Source organism: Didymosphaeria variabile (genome assembly GCF_027946475.1).
Source record: "Didymosphaeria variabile strain IMI 356815 chromosome Unknown scaffold_9, whole genome shotgun sequence".
Classification (NCBI taxonomy): Eukaryota; Fungi; Ascomycota; class Dothideomycetes; order Pleosporales; family Didymosphaeriaceae; genus Didymosphaeria; species Didymosphaeria variabile.
In genome coordinates, this window is record NW_026611628.1 from 2290862 (window position 1) to 2308986 (window position 18125).

Below are 18125 nucleotides of genomic sequence, written 5' to 3' on the forward strand. Positions count from 1 at the left end.
GGTTTGCAACTCTGTTGATTTGGTACCAGGATGGTCCACACCATATTCGCTATCCTACGATAACCTAGATGTCCGTTATAGCAGCACCAACGGCGAAATATTCCCCTACACAGTACAAATTAGGATCACCTGCATGGAAACGCTCACAAACATTGGCGATCCACGGACACTGGGTTCGGTAGAGAAAACCCCGTCGCTGTGGAACAGGAAAAGTCGTCCAGTGGAGCAGCCTGGAAATGTGGGCTGATGAACCAGACGTGATAACTGATAGCGAATGTCGCCGTATACGGTCCCTTGGGGGCCAGCTCGGCTAAGCGCTAGTCTCCTCGTAGTATAGTGTACGTGTAACGCCCGCACCCCCTTGCGCCCAGGCCTGCGCCTCCCGACCTCCGCCAAAGTGTCCGTCGAAACATCGTACAAGTATTAAACATCAACTGCTTGTAACATATGCCTAGTGAATAATTCTTCTTCCCCAGAATACACCTCCAAGTTGACCATTTCTCTCGCACCAACGAAGAACACAAGTCCACCTGCATTCTTCAGCTACCATGGCCCAGGCATCACCCGCAAATGGCCCGACTCAACCTGATCAACCCGTGCAACGATCACCCCTCATCACGGAACCCATCTCCAACCACAGCGTCGAAACAATGATGGCCGCCTGCCGCGCTGCCATCGCCAACGGTGAGGACGTCAATGCCCCTGACACGCTTCCGCACGTAGGGCACAACGAAGGACGCCCACTCGACGCTTGCCTACGGCAAACCCACATGCCTAACAGGAAATCCATTGTTGAGAACCTCCCAGTGATTGAACTGCTCTTGGAACATGGAGCCGATCCCCGGCTTTATTCGAAGTCAGTTGGGGCGGTGGCGATTCCGATAGTACTTGCGAGACGGTATTCTGTTGACGAAGAAGAGAAGGAGGAGCATAGGGCGTTTTGGAAGCATCTTTTGGGGCTGTTTGAGGAGGCTATTGTGCGGATTGATGCGAACAAGAAGGAGACGGAGGGGGATAGTTGAAAGACAGAGAGATACGAGGCGAAGACATATAAATGACTTCCAGGGTGGCAACACTACGCAAGACTGGGAAGAGGGCGAGCTATTTTTTACTCAGTGCTTGTGCTGCATTCCGTACTGTATAACCAGTACGAAGAACGTAGCACACAGTTGTGGAGAGTGTGGTGTTTTGCTCGCAACGTGGCGTCGAAGTGGGCATACAGATTCCGAAAGTAACGGAAGTCCGACGAGTAGCGGAAGTTAGATGACATCCCAGGGGAGGAGACACATGGCTGCTACCTCGCTCTCGATTACATGGTCTGTAAGCACTAAAGGAATGGAAGAGTCAAGTCATCAGCATATTCTGCGGACACCAGATACATATGTTTGAACGTAGACATAGGGACATGCATGTTCCAATTACAGGTATCGGCATTCGCAGAGAGTTCCTATGTGCCGTTGCATACTACATCATTGTGTTGTTGCTCAGCATGTCTCGTGATACAAAAGTCGGGCATTGTACCTAAAAAATATCCTCGTCTCGGGAATGATGGCGTTCACTGCAACTCCTAGTATCATAACATACCTCTCTCTCGTCTCAGAACTTGTGTCTGCTAAGCGTAGTACACCTGCTTCAATCACTGCTTCTTCATGCCCTGCCCAACATAACGGTAAATCCCTGTATAACAAGGATCACATTCTGACGTGGAATACCCTCATGTCGCTTTCGAAAGAAAAGTTAACCAGAATGTAGGTAGCTAATCTCTGTGCGACCGCACGGGCATTCCACGGCAGATTACCTGATAAGGGGTAGTAATAACTTAGGCATAGAATAATCCAGAAGATTCATCCTTTTAACTTTTTTTTTAAAAAAAAAAAGAGAGATAGATTCTACACGCGTATAGAAAGAGCTTGTAAAACTCTAACATGACACGCCCCATGGGAAAGAAGGACCCACTCCAAATATTTTTACAGAACTAGCGTTCAAATGCAACATAACCAGTCCCCTTGACAAACGTCGCCAGCCACGGCCCCTGCTCCTTCTCCGAAAGCGCGACATAGAACTCTCCGTGCGCCTCTCCGTCTATAGCACGATACACGGGCGTCCCATCAGCCTTGCGCTCATCCGCGTAGTAGAATCTGCCTTGATCAGCGCCCGGTCAGATGTAGCATGTAAAGCAGACTCCCCACCTGTATCCACGTCCGGCATAAACGTGCGCAGCTGTCATGATCATATGCGCCGTAGCGCTCTTGCCCATGCCCGCACTCATCAGCGCTGGGATAGGCAGATTATTCATAGCATTTCCTGTGAAGATGAAGGTCCGGGGCGCTTTGCTTTCTTCTGGTAGGGCTGCAAACGACGCGACGGCTTCCTTTGCTGCGGCGAGGGCGCTGAATGTGTTCACGTTCATGTCGCGAAGGTTGTCCTGGAGGGAGATTTGCAGCGGGTCGTCGGCGTCAACGAATTTGGCTGCGGCGCCTGTTTATCTGGATTAGCGTCCATCGAGGTACCCATCCTGTCCTATCCATGTAGAGGGTGGCAAGGAGCCGATCCGAATAAAGTAAAGACACGAACCGTTGTAGACGACCACGCTCGGATGGCCGAGCTGCTTGCGGACAGTCTCGAAGACGGCCGAGACGCTTTCGGGGTCGGCCAGATCGGCTTGGAGGTGGATGCGATGTCGCTCATTATTTGCGGACGGCGAGGCTGTCCGCGACACGGTTGCTACCTTGTAGCCTTTTGCGCGAAAAGCTGCGGCGACGCTGGCGCCTACGTTGGCGCCGGCGCCGAGGATGAGGGCGATTGGCGAGTATGCGGACATGGTGGTGTGGAGCACAAGGACCTCGGGAGGATAGAATTGCGCTTTCATGGCACATCAGGAATGACTCTTATATATTCTGCTCCACTGATACTTTGTTGCGCATGGAGGCCGAGAACTCGCAAAATGAACTTCGCAAATAGTTTCTACTGATTTAGTGATGCAGTATAATTAGATAGAGCTGGCGCCGACGCCCTCCCTCTGCGGTTGGCCATCGTTATCATCCGCGATTGGTCAGCCTCTCCTACCGCTACCCTGCGTCGATCCCGCTAGTGGTTTCGGAGAAAGTTGCCTCCCTTTACATTTCAACTCCACCCGCTCGTGGTTTCGATAGAATACATGGTTAATGTAGAGAGGTTTGATACTTGCTTACGCGAGCCTAATAAACAAAAAACTAAACCCAGTGGGTTCGGAGATAGTTGCCTCGCTTTGCATCACTTCCGTCCGCCATCGAAAGCGTCGGCGAGAAGTCACAACATCGACTTCGCAAATAGCTTCCACTGATTACACCATGCGGCACGGTCAAAATGGGTCGGAGGACAGATATAAGAGCATGTAGCACCCGCACCCTCTGTCCATGAACCACCACCGCCAAACGAACTCAATTGAGCGATTAATATTTATTCCATACATTTTCCATCCTGCACACTCGTCAAATCCATTAAAAAAGACTGAAAATGGTGTCTTGGGCTATAACAGGCGCGACGCGAGGCATTGGCGTAAGGGTTCCCAGATGGTCACGAACCACAGTGTTCAGATGCTAACAAGACCACCATTGCAGCTCGGGTTCGTCAAGAATCTTGTGAGTCTATCTACTACTGCAGACATAGTGACAAGCAAGATCCACCACTGACTGGGGCACCAAAGTCCACGGACCCAAACAACCAAGTGTTTGCCCTCATCCGGAGTATGGGAACTGCCGGTTCGCTCGAGGAGCTTGCCGCACGTCGCAAAAACATCCACATCGTCGTCACAGACATCTCGGATCCAACCAAGTTGGATGAGGCCGCCGCCAAAGTGTCCAAAGTCACGGCTGGTTCGCTTGATGTCTTGATCCTCAACGCCGGCTCCGCAGGACCAGACACGGCTGTGCTACCGCCGTCTGCTTTGTGAGTGATTCGGCTTGACGCGTTCAGAGAATCACTTCCGACTGCTGACACGACGTAGTCATGGCAAGAAGGAAGCGCTCGACTTGGAAATTGGCGAGAACGTACGAAGTCCCAGCCCACCATTTGCGCCATCCAAGGCAGGCCAGGCTCGACTAATCGTGCGCCCGTAGATCAAGAACAACCTCCTCAGCAACATCTACACCATAAATTCCTTCCTCCACCTTATCCGCAACGGTGCAGACAAGAAGATCATCTTCCTCTCTAGTCAGAGTGGAAACCTTGAATTCACTCGCATCACCGGATTTTCCACCTTGCTGGGTTATTCTGTCAGCAAGGCCGGCATGAACATGGCCGTGACAAAGTTCGCCACTGAGCTCGCCCCCGAGGGCATCAAGACGCTGGCTCTGAGCCCAGGCTGGGTGAATACGGATGCTGGTAAGCACTGCCAATGTCACAACAAAGGCACGGAGGACTAAACTGACTGACTGACTTGCAACAGCCAAAGCCGTCACAGGCGACCCGGAGGTACGCAAAGTCGTGCTCGGAATGTTCCACAAGATCGATCCAAAGGTCGAGGGTCCAGCGCCAATTGAGGAAGCAGTCGCCAATATGCTTCGGGTGGTTCGTAACTTGACCGAGGCGGACAGTGGTAAGTTCCTCACACATCACGGGGACGAGGAGCATTGGTTCTAGTCTCGGCGGAGTGAAGCGCAGCGCAGGATGGGAGGAACTTTCTTCATGTAGCCCTTAGGGACCCCAGCTCAGGCAAACAATGGCATGAAAGCTAGCCCGCCAATAACTGCGTCCAGAATCGCCATGTACTCAACCTTGCCCCCCTCATCCAGATCTCGCTGGTTCCACACGGCCTCAATGAGACGCTGAGTCGAATCAATGTGACTTGATCTCTCTCTCGGGTCCCGCCGACTGCGTTCACAAACATGCAAAATTGCAAGCCGCTGCTCGTCGTCGACGGCCTCGCAGCCGATGACAAACAGCGTCCACGCACTCTGGCACGTTTCCAGCTCGCCCAGCAACAGCATGCCCTCTCTCACGAGCCGTCGGTGGCGGAACTCGGACCCGGAAAAATGATGCACCGCTCGGTTGACATAGATCAAGCACGCGATGCGATGGAGATCCGCGACCATGGTACGTCGATTCCTTGGTGTCGTGGTTGTTGCTGGGATGGGCCCGAAGTCTCCCAAGGCCGTCGAAATGCGCTGTTCCAGCACCGTCGCGCGCTCCAGTTCGGCGGCCGTGTACGCCATCTCGGGGCATGGCGCGACGATGGCTTGTCGACAGGCGTGGACAAGGAGCTCTAGGACTTCGGTCGGGCAGCCGATGCCTTCTTCTACCTGCGATCCGATGCCATCCACAGCCCTAGCCGATCTCGCCACGGGAGCGAAGCCGCACCCATCATACGGGACTTTCCAATGCCGGACTGTGAACTCCGACAGTGCCTCGTGGTAGTAGATCCAATCGAGGAAGACCGAGTACTCGCGCCGAATCAACTTGTCCATTGCAGGCGACGTGTTGATGATGCGCTTCACCGCGCAGAAGAAAGTCACCCATGTCCCTCGGCGGCTCGACTCGAGTGTACCCACCTCGCAATGATACAACAGCATCGTCGCAACCAAGTTCCTCAGCAGCGCGCTCTCGTCCAGCCAGTCAGTCGCGTGGCTCGCAATCTCCGCCACAACGCGCCTCTTATACCGAAACGCGTTTGCGCTGCCGCTGCCGTGTAGTTGGAGCGATGCGAGCGCAAACACGGCCTGCAGGACTGGATTCGTCGTGTCGGAAGAGTCGGGACCTGAGAGCGCGACTCGCAGGATGAAGTGTGCTAGAGTCTCTGCGTCGGTTGGGCCGAGCACGAGGGATGTTGATTCGGTGACTGCGCGCAGCGGCTGGGTCAGTGGGTGCAGGTGGGGTGGCTGTGTAGATGTGCTACGTACAGAAGCCCAGGAGATGCGATTCTTCCTTGTTCATGGCGACGAGCGGTAGATAGGCTGGGCGGGGCAGTTGCATGGACGTGGACGTGGACATGGAGCGCATGTAGCGGGCTACACGACTTAGCAGGTATACGCATCTAGTCCAGCACCCAGACAGTACGAACCGGTATGTTGACGAGCATATTCACCAGGAGCCATGCCATTCTCCAGCTCCACCGCCAGCGCCAGCGCCACATCCCAGGCCCCTACGTTCACAAACCTTGCCCGCGGCGGAACCGGATCCAGACCCGGACCCCCCCTGCGCTTGTGCCGCCGCCGTGCATCCACATCCTTCAACACCACGGCTCTTTTGCCATCTCCGTCTCTTGGCCACGATAACTGCATCCCATAGCCGTGACACTCGCGTCTCGCCTTCGCGCAGTTGCCGCACGTCGGCCTCTGCTTGTCGCACCGCACTTTGCGCGCTAGGAATTGTAAGCAAAGTATCTATGCTAGCCCGGCCAGCTCTCCTGCTCTGCTTGTTCGTTTGAGCCTGTAGCACTGGCGGTACTCGCCCGCCCGCTCTTGATCGTGTGCAACGGGATGGCAGGGCTGTGATAGCGGCGTGGCTATCGTAGGTACTGTACCTACATCTGCACGTCCAACAGCCTTTTACTCCCATAACGATTTTATCTAAGCAAAGACGTCCACTATCCATGAGGTTATCCCTAGGCTGTGGGTGAGAAGGTGGGTGGCACGAGCACTTAATTTTGAGTTTAGAAATCAGGATCATGTGGTGGTGTGTAGATATCGAGTATACTGTTCGAATGCTAACTAGCGCCAGCGGGGCCGAATTAGTCAGCCATATCGTGACGATAAATGCGGTGTGGTCAACGCGTGGACGCATGATAGTCTAAGGTATTTACACGTACATACGTTCTTGTATCATAGACTTGACTAAGTAGCACTTTCCTTCGAAGATATCAAACCACCACTAGTAAGATGTCATGTATATGAGAACGTGAAGCCACTCCATATATACATATATATATATATAAATTTTCCCTTATACTTATACTATTTCCAACAGTGCGTGACCTACCGTTGGCGAGCAACGAATCAGAAGGGCAAGTCGAGAATACTTCGTACATGGACACTTTACAATGTCCTAAAATAGTGCCGAGGTGGCTGATGCTACGCTAAGAAAATAGGGACATTGCTAGCAGCCTGGCTTACAATACTTAAGAAGACAATACGATCAACACAACACTCAAATCTTATCTTATTTTCATAAAGAATACCCTCAAATGTGACAGGTGGAAGGAGGCCAGGAGCGGTACCTCGAGAAGGTGTACAGGCCACTTAAAATGCTTGTTTGGGTCGCGGCACGCCTAGGTGGCGAATTGCTAACACATCTAGGCAACAGCTCTGTTCAGCCCCCCCAACTCAGTTTCCACCCACAAAAGATATCCATGGCCGTGCTAAAATTTAAAGATAGCCTTGAAAACGTAGAGAAGGATGAGTTCGGTGACTGGGAATTCCGATTGGTGACGGATGCCGCCGGTCGAACTGCCTTGGATGCCGCCCGACATGGGGAGCCTTTGGAAGAGGTCAAGCGACTCGTTGAGCATGAGATGGTCACACTAAAAAAGGGTTACTACTATGGATATACTCGTTCATTCACCGAAGCAGCAAAGAGAGGCCAGATCAAAGCGGTGCAGCGATTGATTGAGGCTGGGGTTGACATACATGCCCGCGCTTTCATGGACATGGTGGGATCGGCTCTGGAACAAGCGGCACTCAAGAGAAGGACCGAGGTAGTGAAGATCATACTAGCTACTGAAGAGAGGCAAAACGCGAAGGATTGCTACAGCGCAAACGCGCTGGAGCAAGCCGTTCAGGACGCCCGACACGACGAGGTTACTCGACTCATGAAGGCCAAGAAGTTCCTCGAAGCGGCGCAAGCTATTAAAGACACTGCTCTGCAAGATGCTGCTGGCTTGGGCGACATGGAGATTGCGAGGTCGCTGGTGAAATACGGCGCGAATGCTGATGCAGCAACTGATGTGTCACATGAACGCGCGCTGTCCTCCGCGGCGAGCGGCGGTCATCTTGGAATGGTTGAATACCTTATCCAAAATGGAGCTGGCACTACTGTCCCATGCGGATCCTCACAGTGCACGCCTCTACGAGCCGCGGCCAGTGGTGGTTATCTCGAAATCGTTGAGAGATTGCTTACAATCGGCGCAGATCCAAATGCCGACAGAGCATTACGCGCAGCCTCTTCAGGTGGGCACCTAGCAGTTGTTGAGCGGTTGCTGAAGGCAGGTGCACTTCCAAACGACCCCGACAAGTGGAACCGTGAGCAATACTCCTCGCCACTACAGGAAGCCGCGCTTGGAGGACATTTGGACGTCGTGGAGATACTACTGCAAGCAGGCGCGGACATTAATGAGCCTTCAGTGAGACAGGGAAGGACCGCACTACAGGCCGCAGCTGGAAAAGGTAACGTCGAATTGGTCGAAAGATTGATGGCTGCTGGTGCTGAAGTGAATGCAAAAGCTGGGGAGTGGGGTCGCACGGCGCTGCAAGCCGCAGCTGAAGCAGGGAGCATCGACATCGTGAACACCTTCCTGAACGCCGGTGCTAAGCTCGAGACTGACGCTTGGGGTTCAGCCTCCCCGTCGCTGATGTTAACGATCAAGGGAAATCACGCTGGGGTGTTTGAAAGACTGTTACAAGAGGTGGCAAAGGAGAAGGCGGAGACTACAAAGGCGATGCGACGAGCTCTCGAAGCCTGCATTGAGACGGGGCACGTTGAGTTCCTCAAGTCCCTGCTAAGCCTGGGAATGTCGGTTAATCAAGAGCACGGTAGTCATTTTCGCTTGCTCACGGTTGCGGCCACAAGAGGATATACTGAAGTCGTGAAGGTGCTTCTCGAAGCTGGTGTAAAAGTACATGATAGCGAGGCACGCTCGAGTACTGCGCTGCAAGCAGCTGTGGAAGGGGATCACCTCGAAACGGCGCAGGTACTTCTCTCTGATGGCGCTGATCCGAGCGCGGCTGCAGGGAGGAAGGAACCCCCTTTGCACATGGCGTGTATGAAAGGGAACGAAAAGATGGTACGACTATTGCTTGATGCAGGTGCGGATGTACATGCAGTCTCGTACACTGAAAGGGCAGTCCTTGACGCTGCAGAAGAGGGCGACAATCAAGCCATCATAAACATGCTGAAACGCAGACAAGCTGAAACGCCCGCACCACGAAAACGCAGTATGTCTTTGGATGTATCAACTATTACCAAGGCGGAGTTGTGCGCAACATGCGAAAACTTACCAGCGGCATTCTTCACCGGACAATGCCCGAGTTGGGAGGATAGTCCGAAGTGGCATCTATCACTGTACTCCCTCCAATATTCTTCCCGTAGCGGATGTCCTTTCTGCATGTTCTTCTGGAAACAGCTCGGGATTACGACGATCACGCTTCCTCAGCCGAGCGAGGTGAGACTGTATCGGGGCTCAAGCATCAAACCAGTAGAATCTATGTGGAGTCAGATTGATGAGCCGTTTCCAGAAGACATCGAATGTCCAAAAACCCTGCGAACTGGTTTTCAGCTCAATATCGAGTCTTTCGAAAGTAGATCCCCTTTGCACGATCCCCGAGGATCTCCGCTGACATTCTTCAGACAAGCGACAGCCACTATCTGGAAGTACTTCGTCCCTCGAGACTTTCGAACAGCTCCATTCATGGCTGCAGCAATGCAACCAAAACCATGATGGATGTAGGATCCAGCCTCAGATAGACTTTTTGCCGACGAGACTGCTAGATCTTAGTGATTGGGGCCGAAACAAGACGTTGAAACTGGTGGAAGGATCCTCACTGCCCAGGAAGTCACGATATCTGGCTTTGACCCATCGATGGCACGCAGAAGCGACGGCCTCGAGCTCGACCCTTGCAAGGAATGTTGATAGCCGGATGGAATTTATTGAGGTGGACACCCTGCCCCTGACGTTCATGGAAGCTTGCGAAGTTGCGCATCAGCTCGGAGTCAAGTATCTGTGGATCGATGCATTATGCATCATACAAGACTCTCGCGAAGATTGGGATCGAGAGACGTCTCTGATGAGCCAGGTTTACAGCAACTCGTATTTGACGATAGCAGCCAATGTTTCCGACGATGACACAGAGGGCATCTTCCGCTCACGAGATATGGACAACAACTCCGTCGAATTTCAGCTCAAGGGCGAGGATGGTAAACCTATAGCCATAAGGGCCATGAAAGCCCAATCAGGTTGGGAAAGACTGCACGAAGAAGGACCCCTGCATGGCAGAGGATGGGCACTCCAAGAACGAGAAATGTCTCCGCGCATCGTTCACTTCACCCTTGAACAAGTTCTCTGGGAGTGTCGCTGCATGAGAACATACGAAGGGTGGCCCACAAAGAACATGGCGAAGCAACAGGGCTACAGCGGCTCCTTCAACGAGAGGCTCCTTGACTCCATCAACGACATTGGCGATCGCAACATTCACGACTTGTGGTACCATACTGTCGCCGACTATTCGAACCGGCTACTCACCAACGAAGAGGATTCCCTGCCTGCTATCGCTGGTCTCGCCAGGATTGTTAGTGACTACACGCTGAGTGAATACGTCGCAGGTCTCTGGTCAGAGGACTTCTTGCGCAGCTTGGCATGGGGTTCTTACAAACACGCTTCCAGAGACAGAGACCACATTCGCCACGCAAAATACGTCGCCCCAAGCTGGTCATGGGCATCTCTATCTGGGCAAGTTCGATACTCCTTTGTCAAAGCAAGCTTCGAAGACACTACTCTCGACGCTACAGGAAAGCACCACACATGGGAAAAGGGCATGTCCGTTGTCCTTGAACATCGCGACGAGCTTGCGAGCGCGGACCCCTTCGGTAGAGTCAAGTCGGGCTACTTGCGCATGGCGGCCCCTATCTTCAAAGCGGTTATTGGATACGATGGTTCCTCTAATGCCTACGGGAATATAATCCAGATACAAGATCCTACCGGAAGCCGAAACGTGGGAACAATGTATTTTGACGTCAAGTCCGAGCGTGGGTCGAGAAAGGTGGTGCACTGCATTTATCTGTTCCGTCAGAATTGTCCTGCTTCTGGGCATGGGAAAAAAGACGATAGGACTTGTGGAATGGGCCTGGTTCTTGCGCCGGTTGAGGGATTGAATGCTACGTATACGAGGATCGGCTTTACAACGTGTCTTATGCTGGAACACTTTGAGAATTTGGGGGCGGACACGTTTACTATCATATAACACGGTCGTGACACAGTTTCCGACATCGAGTGATCAATTTTCCACTGGCAATAAGGGTCTTCAGGCACTTGGTTGAGGAGCGAAACGTTGGGCGGAAGCTCACTCGAAGAGCCTGGGTAATACCTGACTGGGTAAAGGATGTCAAAATAATCAAGCTAGAAGGTAATACAGTACCATCAAGCTTATCTCAACGATGTGTTGTCGAAAGCTAGACTCAAGAGCACTAAAAGCGGCGTGAAGCCACACGTATGTCGCGAGTCTCGCTCTGGGCACTATGGATTGCATATTTGTGAACAAGTGCATGCATGTGCATAGCCGTTGGGTGAGAGACCACCGGTGGTACCCGCGCCTCATTGCAGCCTCGCTGCTACAAGGCCGTATCGAGACAGTGGATTTGAACGGACTGCGCCGCCATAAAATGACTGCGCCGCTTCGCTGTGTCGGTTGCCTCGGATCCCGTTGCCGCCTTGTGTAACGATCGCATTGTTTTCCCAAGCCCATCAATCTTTTCCATCTTCAACTTTACCCATCGCAGCACTGTCCATCTCCCTCTCTAGGCTGAAATTTCCAGCGCGACCAAAAAATGGACCGGCCAGAGTTTGCAAGCGCCATTTCCACGGCTGTTGTTGCAGCTATACTCTCGATTTTCGTATACGCCTTTTCAAAGGCATTAGCCGCCCGGCGCGTAATTTGGAACATCCAAAAAGCTGGACTTGTCAGTATATCGTTCGAAGGGTCTTGAAGAATCGTAGAAGCTGACATTGCGCACGTAAAGCCTATGCCCAAGCATAGCACACTAACAGGCCACCTCCTGCTCTTGAAGAAACTCATGGATCGCTTACCTTTCGATTGCACCATCAATACTCCCCTGACCGAGGTCAGCCAACAGTTTCCGACCGGCATGGGCTATTTCGATCTCTGGCCTTTCACCAAGCCACTCTTGTTTGTGAACAACACGTTTGCTGCCCTTCAGTGGCAGCAAGCTCTATTCGACAAGCCAGATGAAATCAGAGTTGCCTTTCACAGTCTCACCGGCGGATTGAACCTATTCACCATGCCTCAAAAAATTTGGAAGCCTTGGAGGGCAGTCTTCAACCCTGCCTTTAGCGGAGCCCAGATGCTGGATCTAGTTCCAACCATTGTGACTGAAGTCCAGGTTTTCTGCGATCTCCTACAAAAGATGGCGTGCAGAGATGAGGTATTCCAGCTCGAGGACCTTACCCTTCGACTGACTGTGGATGTAATTGCTGCAGCAGCGATGTAGGTTCCCACTGAGCCTTCATTCATAATGAAATATTAACTGGTCTGCAGCGAAACCCGATTGCACTATCAGGACGGACATAATGTCTTCGCGGAAGACCTGCGACACCAGATTGAGTGGGTTTCCTTCGGCAGCGAGCTCAATCCATTGCAAAGATACAATCCTTTTCGCCCTTTGGTGCTATGGTACTATGGCCGGCGCATCGATCGATTCATTCACGCTGAGCTTGATCAACGATTCGCTGCATTGCAACAAGATGTCAAAGCGGAGGGACAGCTAGGTGCTCAGAGAGCTAGGTCTATCATGTCCCTTGTTTTGAAAAACTTCATCAAAGAGAAGGAACTGCATCATAGTCAAGCAATGGACGAGGAGCTGCGCAGTATTGCGTCTGCACAACTCCGTCTGTTTCTGTTCGCCGGCCATGACACAACAAGTAGCACTCTGATATATGGATATCACCTTCTTGCCACCCATCCAGAAGCATTGACTCAAGTTCGCAAAGAACTCAACACAACTCTAGGCGATGATACCACCAGAACTGCCGAAATTCTGCGAGAAAGTCCGTCTCTCCTGAATCAGTTGCCTTATACACTTGCAGTCATCAAAGAGACGCTTCGCCTATTCCCTCCAGCATCTGGCTTTCGTGAAGGCAAAAAGGGTGTTGTCCTAACTAATGAAGATGGTACAGTATTCCCGACTGAAGGCTGCTATGTTTGGGTCATGCACTTGTCACTTCATCGAGACCCAAGGTATTGGAAGGATCCCCATGCGTTTATTCCTGAGCGTTGGCTAGTCGAGCCAGGAGATCCCTTATACCCAACCAAGGGAGCCTGGCGGCCATTCGAGTTCGGTCCTCAAAATTGCCTCGGCCAAAGCCTGGCAGTCATGGAGATGAAGGTGGTTTTGGCTATGACGATCCGCGAGTTCTCGATTTCCCCAGCGTACGATGAATGGGATAAAACACATAACGTCACTCGTCTCCGGACTGTCTATGGGAATAGGGCCTATCAAGTGGAGGGTGGGGGAGGCGGAGCTCATCCGTCTGATAGGTATCCTTGTACAGTGAGGCTTAGCATGTAATAAGAGAAGCATCATGAACGCGCAGGGACGGGAACTGGTTTTTCAGTATGTGGGTCTGTGTAGATGAGCGTTTACCGGTGACTAGCTGCAGCTTATTGGCAGTTTTTATCGCTCAGAATACTTGGTCCCCGCAGCTACATCTGGCTTCCATGCTTTTCCATCCTCTGGATTCTGCATCCGCAGAAAGGAGGCACCACTCTCGTGTTGACCGCTGGTCTATCGCTTTGTCTTGCACTTGGCTTATTGTGAGCGGATACTTGGACTTTCAGCTCCGTGTCATAGATTAAGCGTCCGATGCATATTCTTGATCATCTTGTAGTTTCGCAGACTACCTCATCAAGGCCTACTCATCCTTTTGCTGGTAACATACCCACGAGGCGTGGAATGCTCTGTATCTCACCTGATCAGGCTGCGATATGGCTTCAATAGACGGGTTAATCTTACTGTGCACTTGTAGTGTGTCTGATTTCTGGGCAAAGTGGGCTGAGAAGCCTCTTCAACGAATGTCTTATCGAACCGTAGCTCCACCATTTTATTGGCTCGGTGGAAGCGCGGGTGGGCACGGTCGACTGTGCCCATAGCAATTTACCCGTTTCGGGTAGCTCTGGAACCGACACTGCCCCTCAATATTGCTCCTGTAGCTTTCCGCCCCAACGTCTACGCGGGCGCTTACGAGCCACCCTCTAAATTTTTGCTAACCTTCCCAGCCTCTGCATCTCGTCACCCTTCTGCTTCTTGCTCTCCAGTCTGTCTTCAAGCTCTTACTATCGAAACACAAAACTAGTCATGCCTGTATCGGTTTTTGTATCTCTTGCAGCATTACCTGTGACCTTGATCATCTGGTCCTTGATTACCCTCAACGCGAATCTGAATAAGGCACGCGCGATAGGGCTACCGATTCTCGTACGCTACGTCACGCCGACGAACCCATTATGGATGGCCTTTGGCAGCAGTGCGGTCCGACTAGCTCGCCGGTTTGGACTGGCTACAGAACACTTTGATCGATTCTATCTCTTTGGATGGGATGCAAACGAGCGATATCGCGTACATGCGGAGTTTGGCGACGCGTTTACATTAGTGTCGCCCGGCGGTAATTGGATCTACATCTCAGATCCGGAGGCTGCGTGGGATGTACTCAAACGACCTCGCGACTTTGGCCGGAACGTTGAACAGCTTGCCGTTCTGAATGTTTACGGGAAGAACTTATCAACCACCGAAGGACATGAATGGCAAAAGCACCGCAAGGTTACGGCAGCTACTTTCACCGAAAGAAACAATGAACTTGTATGGCAGTCCTCACTTGCGCAAGGGAACGGAATGCTTGAGTATTGGATTCGTCGCGCCCCATCTCCAATCAGAAGCGTCGCAGATGATTGCAAGACATTCACTCTTAACGTCCTGGCGGCAGCGCTCTTCACGAAGCCGTACCCGTTCGAGGGACAGGAGGAGATGGAGAAGCGCCACGCTGGGTCAGTTGACCCATCAGACGACTCCTATCAATATCGCGATTCGTTCTCGAAGATTCTTCGGGGGATAATTCCTATTGCCATCTTTGGTGGGGAAACTCTGAGAACCTCGTCCTGGATGCCGACCTCGATGAAGGCAGTGGGCGAGGCGGTTGAGAGCTTCAGATTGTATGTTCGCGGCATGATCGAAGAAGAGAAAAGTAACAATCGAAAGGACATATCGGCTCGGAAGGATCTGGTTTCTTCTTTAGTGCGAGCTTCGCTGGCCCAGCAGAACGATGGCCGGGACATGACCATCACTGAGCAGGACATTATCAGCAATACTTTTGTCTACGGGTTCGCAGGTAATGACACCACGGCTATAACGCTTGCCCATATTATCGTGAACCTCGCTGCAAATCCGGATACCCAGAATTGGATTCGCGAGGAGATACAACACTACTGCAAAGACGACGACTTCAATGAGTGGCCATACTCCACGTGGACAAAGCTCAAACGATGCCAAGCTGTCGTGGTAAGCTCCTTGGCCCCCGAAGCAATCACGATGTGGCATTTGACTGATGTTATTCCCAGATGGAAACTCTCCGACTTTGCCACCCACTTGGATCATCATCAAAGCTGACCAAGGACGCATGCGCTTTGACAGTAGGGAAAAATACATACATGATTCCACCGCGGTCCAACGTGCAGGTCAACTTCTGTGCATTGCACACCAACACCACTGTCTGGGGCAACACTGCGATGACCTGGGACCCGAAACGTTTCATCAACGTGGGTGAAGGCAAAGACAGACAAGAAATTGAGGGGGAAGAATTTCAAGTTTTTGCAGATGGAGAGTATATCCCTTGGTCGCACGGAGAGCGGGTATGCCCAGGAAAACGATTTTCGCAGGTCGAACTCGCTGCTGTACTCGCGGTCCTTTTTCGAAACCACCAGGTAGAGCCCATGCCTGAGTCAGGAGAGACAAGTGAGGACGCCAAGAACAGAGCTCAGCGGCTTTCCCTGGATATACAGATGACACTTCTCAACGAAATGTATCAGCCAGAACGACTCGGTTTGAGGTGGGTGGAGGCGAATGGAGGCTACTAAGTATGCCTCATCTAAAACTTGTATGATAAGGATGCTTCATATTGTTTACGTTACCTAGGCGCTTAACCAGTATCCACTATTAATACCAATTAAGCCTTCTATGATCTAAGAATTCTCTAGAGAAAGATGATCGTATTCCTGCTGTTGTCCACTTTGACGCCATCCACTTGGACTTGTAGAATTGCCACATCGACCGTACAAGTACGTAGACAAACCTATCTTAGACTTATTAGACATCTTGTCTAAGGATTAAGCATTCGCCAGAGGAATGGCCAAAGGCCGTCACAGAGAAGCTCCTGGCCACCTTTCCTGAATCCTACTCGAGCCCGAGGATTCTCTTTGGTACCAAATGTCTGCTTTGCTCTTCAGGCGGAACTGCGCGCGGGACGATACTGGAAGAATCCAAACTCTTGAATCACATCGCGGAACACATCTATTCCTTTGCTCTCAACGCATTGCCTGGACCAGACGATGAGGATGGACCGGTTGGTGAAAAGGCGTACTTTGTTGAGGATGACATTGTCGAGGCCGAGGTGAAGGATGTGGGAAGTCATATGGTGCGGGAAAGAGACTTTGATGGTCTACCTCCATGGGAAAACCCAGACAAACTGAACCAAATAGATCCCTTTCCAGATACTCCCACCAATGTGAACCTAGAAGAGCATGTTGAGAATCTTCCTACAGGCACAAATTTCACTCTACACATTTGGATTCCTCAACGTGCCAAGAGCCAATTTACTTCCGAAACTTTTCTCCAATCCTGGATTCCTGCCCAGGTTAACATGATCGGCTCAGTGGGAGTCAAGCACGTGTCGCAAGGAAATCTTCTCAGGGAGGTAGTTCTCAGTAACGGAGAATTATCACGCTTGCTATCCCTAGACACTTCTTCCGCTGTTGACCTAGGCGCAATAGTCAGTGAGTTGTCAGTGCAGCACAAGTTACCTCTAAGAGCCTCTCGTGAGCTCGAAAGGTCTTATAGAGGGTCCTGAGTTGCCGAGCACCACGGCAACAGCGTTATCCGACACAGCCTTCAGTGTCCACTCGGACGGAGAGGATCTAGCGGATCTCATGACCGCAAACATAGTTCAGAGTGTTTTCGAAAAGTCTGAACGTCCCTTTCTTCTTCAGTGTGCGCTCCAACGGATCCTGACGACGGAGAGGATCCTGCGCGCAATGGACATTGATCACACTACAGAAGAAGATGATGTATTGGTTCGTTTTATCCACACTCGCGCGATGGTAACATTCACCTCGGTTGTACTGCTGTGCTTCTCTCCTTCCCAACTGCGGAGGGCTGTGATGTAGTTTGTTGCGGCCTCATTCGACGACGAAAAGCTTCCGATCGACAGGTATGAGAAACTACGAGCTTCTCATGTATTGGACAGCACGCAACCTGAAACACACATATTACTTCGAATGGAGACCCCCGACCTTCTACCGAAATCAAGATTCTGGAGACCGATCTGTGCCGCCCCCAAACTGCACCGCCAGTCTACCCCTTCGCTCACAACACCACCGCCTCCTTATCGCTAACAAAATATAGGCACAGTTTTGGCGGGTCGAACGCAGCGCACGACGGGCAGGGACCCTCGGTATCTTCCCACGCTTTCGCACTCTTCTTGTCCACGGCCTGCGTCCAGAAGCAGATTTGCGGAGTACCGCTATTCCTCTGCGCATTCTTCTTCCGAATGGTTGCAGTTGCTTTGGTTCGCAATTGCGCTTTCGTTGAGTCGTCAAGCGCCGCGGCCTCGATAGAAGCCATATCGCCCGTCCGACCGATATTGACTGTGCGCGGTCCAATGCGGGGACGCGTTTGAGGCTGAGGCGCGAGAACGCCGTCCCGCCTCAAACGCGTCCCCGTAAAAAGCTTGGGATTCGTGGGACCCTTGCCTTACGTCTTCGTAGTAATTTCTGGCGCCAGCAAGGTCCAGTAATTCCTCTTCAGTGCTACGTCGCGCGGTTGCTGGTCGGATATTGTAGGCCTTGACAGCATATGACTTCGCAGGCGGCCGCGCTACAGACTTGTCCCAGGTCCCGTCCTCCAATTGTTGCGGCAACTCTTCGACGCGCGTCTCTAGACCG

General features: G+C 52.0%; 6 protein-coding genes across 6 annotated transcripts; 4 read left to right on the forward strand and 2 right to left on the reverse strand.

The window, feature by feature from the left end:
* Positions 1–548: 548 nt before the first annotated feature.
* On the forward strand, positions 549–1022 carry N0V89_012081 (uncharacterized protein; the record flags this gene model as incomplete). The annotated part of the gene is made up of 1 exon (XM_056220806.1): positions 549–1022. The coding sequence occupies one exon, from the start codon at positions 549–551 to the stop codon at positions 1020–1022; it is 474 nt and encodes a 157-aa protein (XP_056066109.1).
* Positions 1023–2158: 1136 nt separating this feature from the next.
* On the reverse strand, positions 2159–2514 carry N0V89_012082 (uncharacterized protein; the record flags this gene model as incomplete). Its single annotated transcript, XM_056220807.1, has 2 exons — positions 2159–2478; positions 2511–2514. 2 exons carry the CDS (start codon positions 2512–2514, stop codon positions 2159–2161), a joined length of 324 nt encoding a protein of 107 aa, XP_056066110.1.
* Positions 2515–3495: 981 nt separating this feature from the next.
* Positions 3496–3931, forward strand: N0V89_012083 (uncharacterized protein; the record flags this gene model as incomplete). The annotated part of the gene is made up of 2 exons (XM_056220808.1): positions 3496–3500; positions 3643–3931. The coding sequence occupies 2 exons, from the start codon at positions 3496–3498 to the stop codon at positions 3929–3931; spliced, it is 294 nt and encodes a 97-aa protein (XP_056066111.1).
* A 757-nt stretch (positions 3932–4688) lies between these two features.
* N0V89_012084 (uncharacterized protein) lies at positions 4689–5910 on the reverse strand (the record flags this gene model as incomplete). Its single annotated transcript, XM_056220809.1, has 2 exons — positions 4689–5815; positions 5877–5910. 2 exons carry the CDS (start codon positions 5908–5910, stop codon positions 4689–4691), a joined length of 1161 nt encoding a protein of 386 aa, XP_056066112.1.
* Positions 5911–7219: 1309 nt separating this feature from the next.
* Positions 7220–9628, forward strand: N0V89_012085 (uncharacterized protein; the record flags this gene model as incomplete). Its single annotated transcript, XM_056220810.1, has 2 exons — positions 7220–7225; positions 7289–9628. The coding sequence occupies 2 exons, from the start codon at positions 7220–7222 to the stop codon at positions 9626–9628; spliced, it is 2346 nt and encodes a 781-aa protein (XP_056066113.1).
* Positions 9629–14764: 5136 nt separating this feature from the next.
* On the forward strand, positions 14765–15576 carry N0V89_012086 (uncharacterized protein; the record flags this gene model as incomplete). The annotated part of the gene is made up of 2 exons (XM_056220811.1): positions 14765–14772; positions 14847–15576. 2 exons carry the CDS (start codon positions 14765–14767, stop codon positions 15574–15576), a joined length of 738 nt encoding a protein of 245 aa, XP_056066114.1.
* Between the last annotated feature and the right edge of the window lie 2549 nt (positions 15577–18125).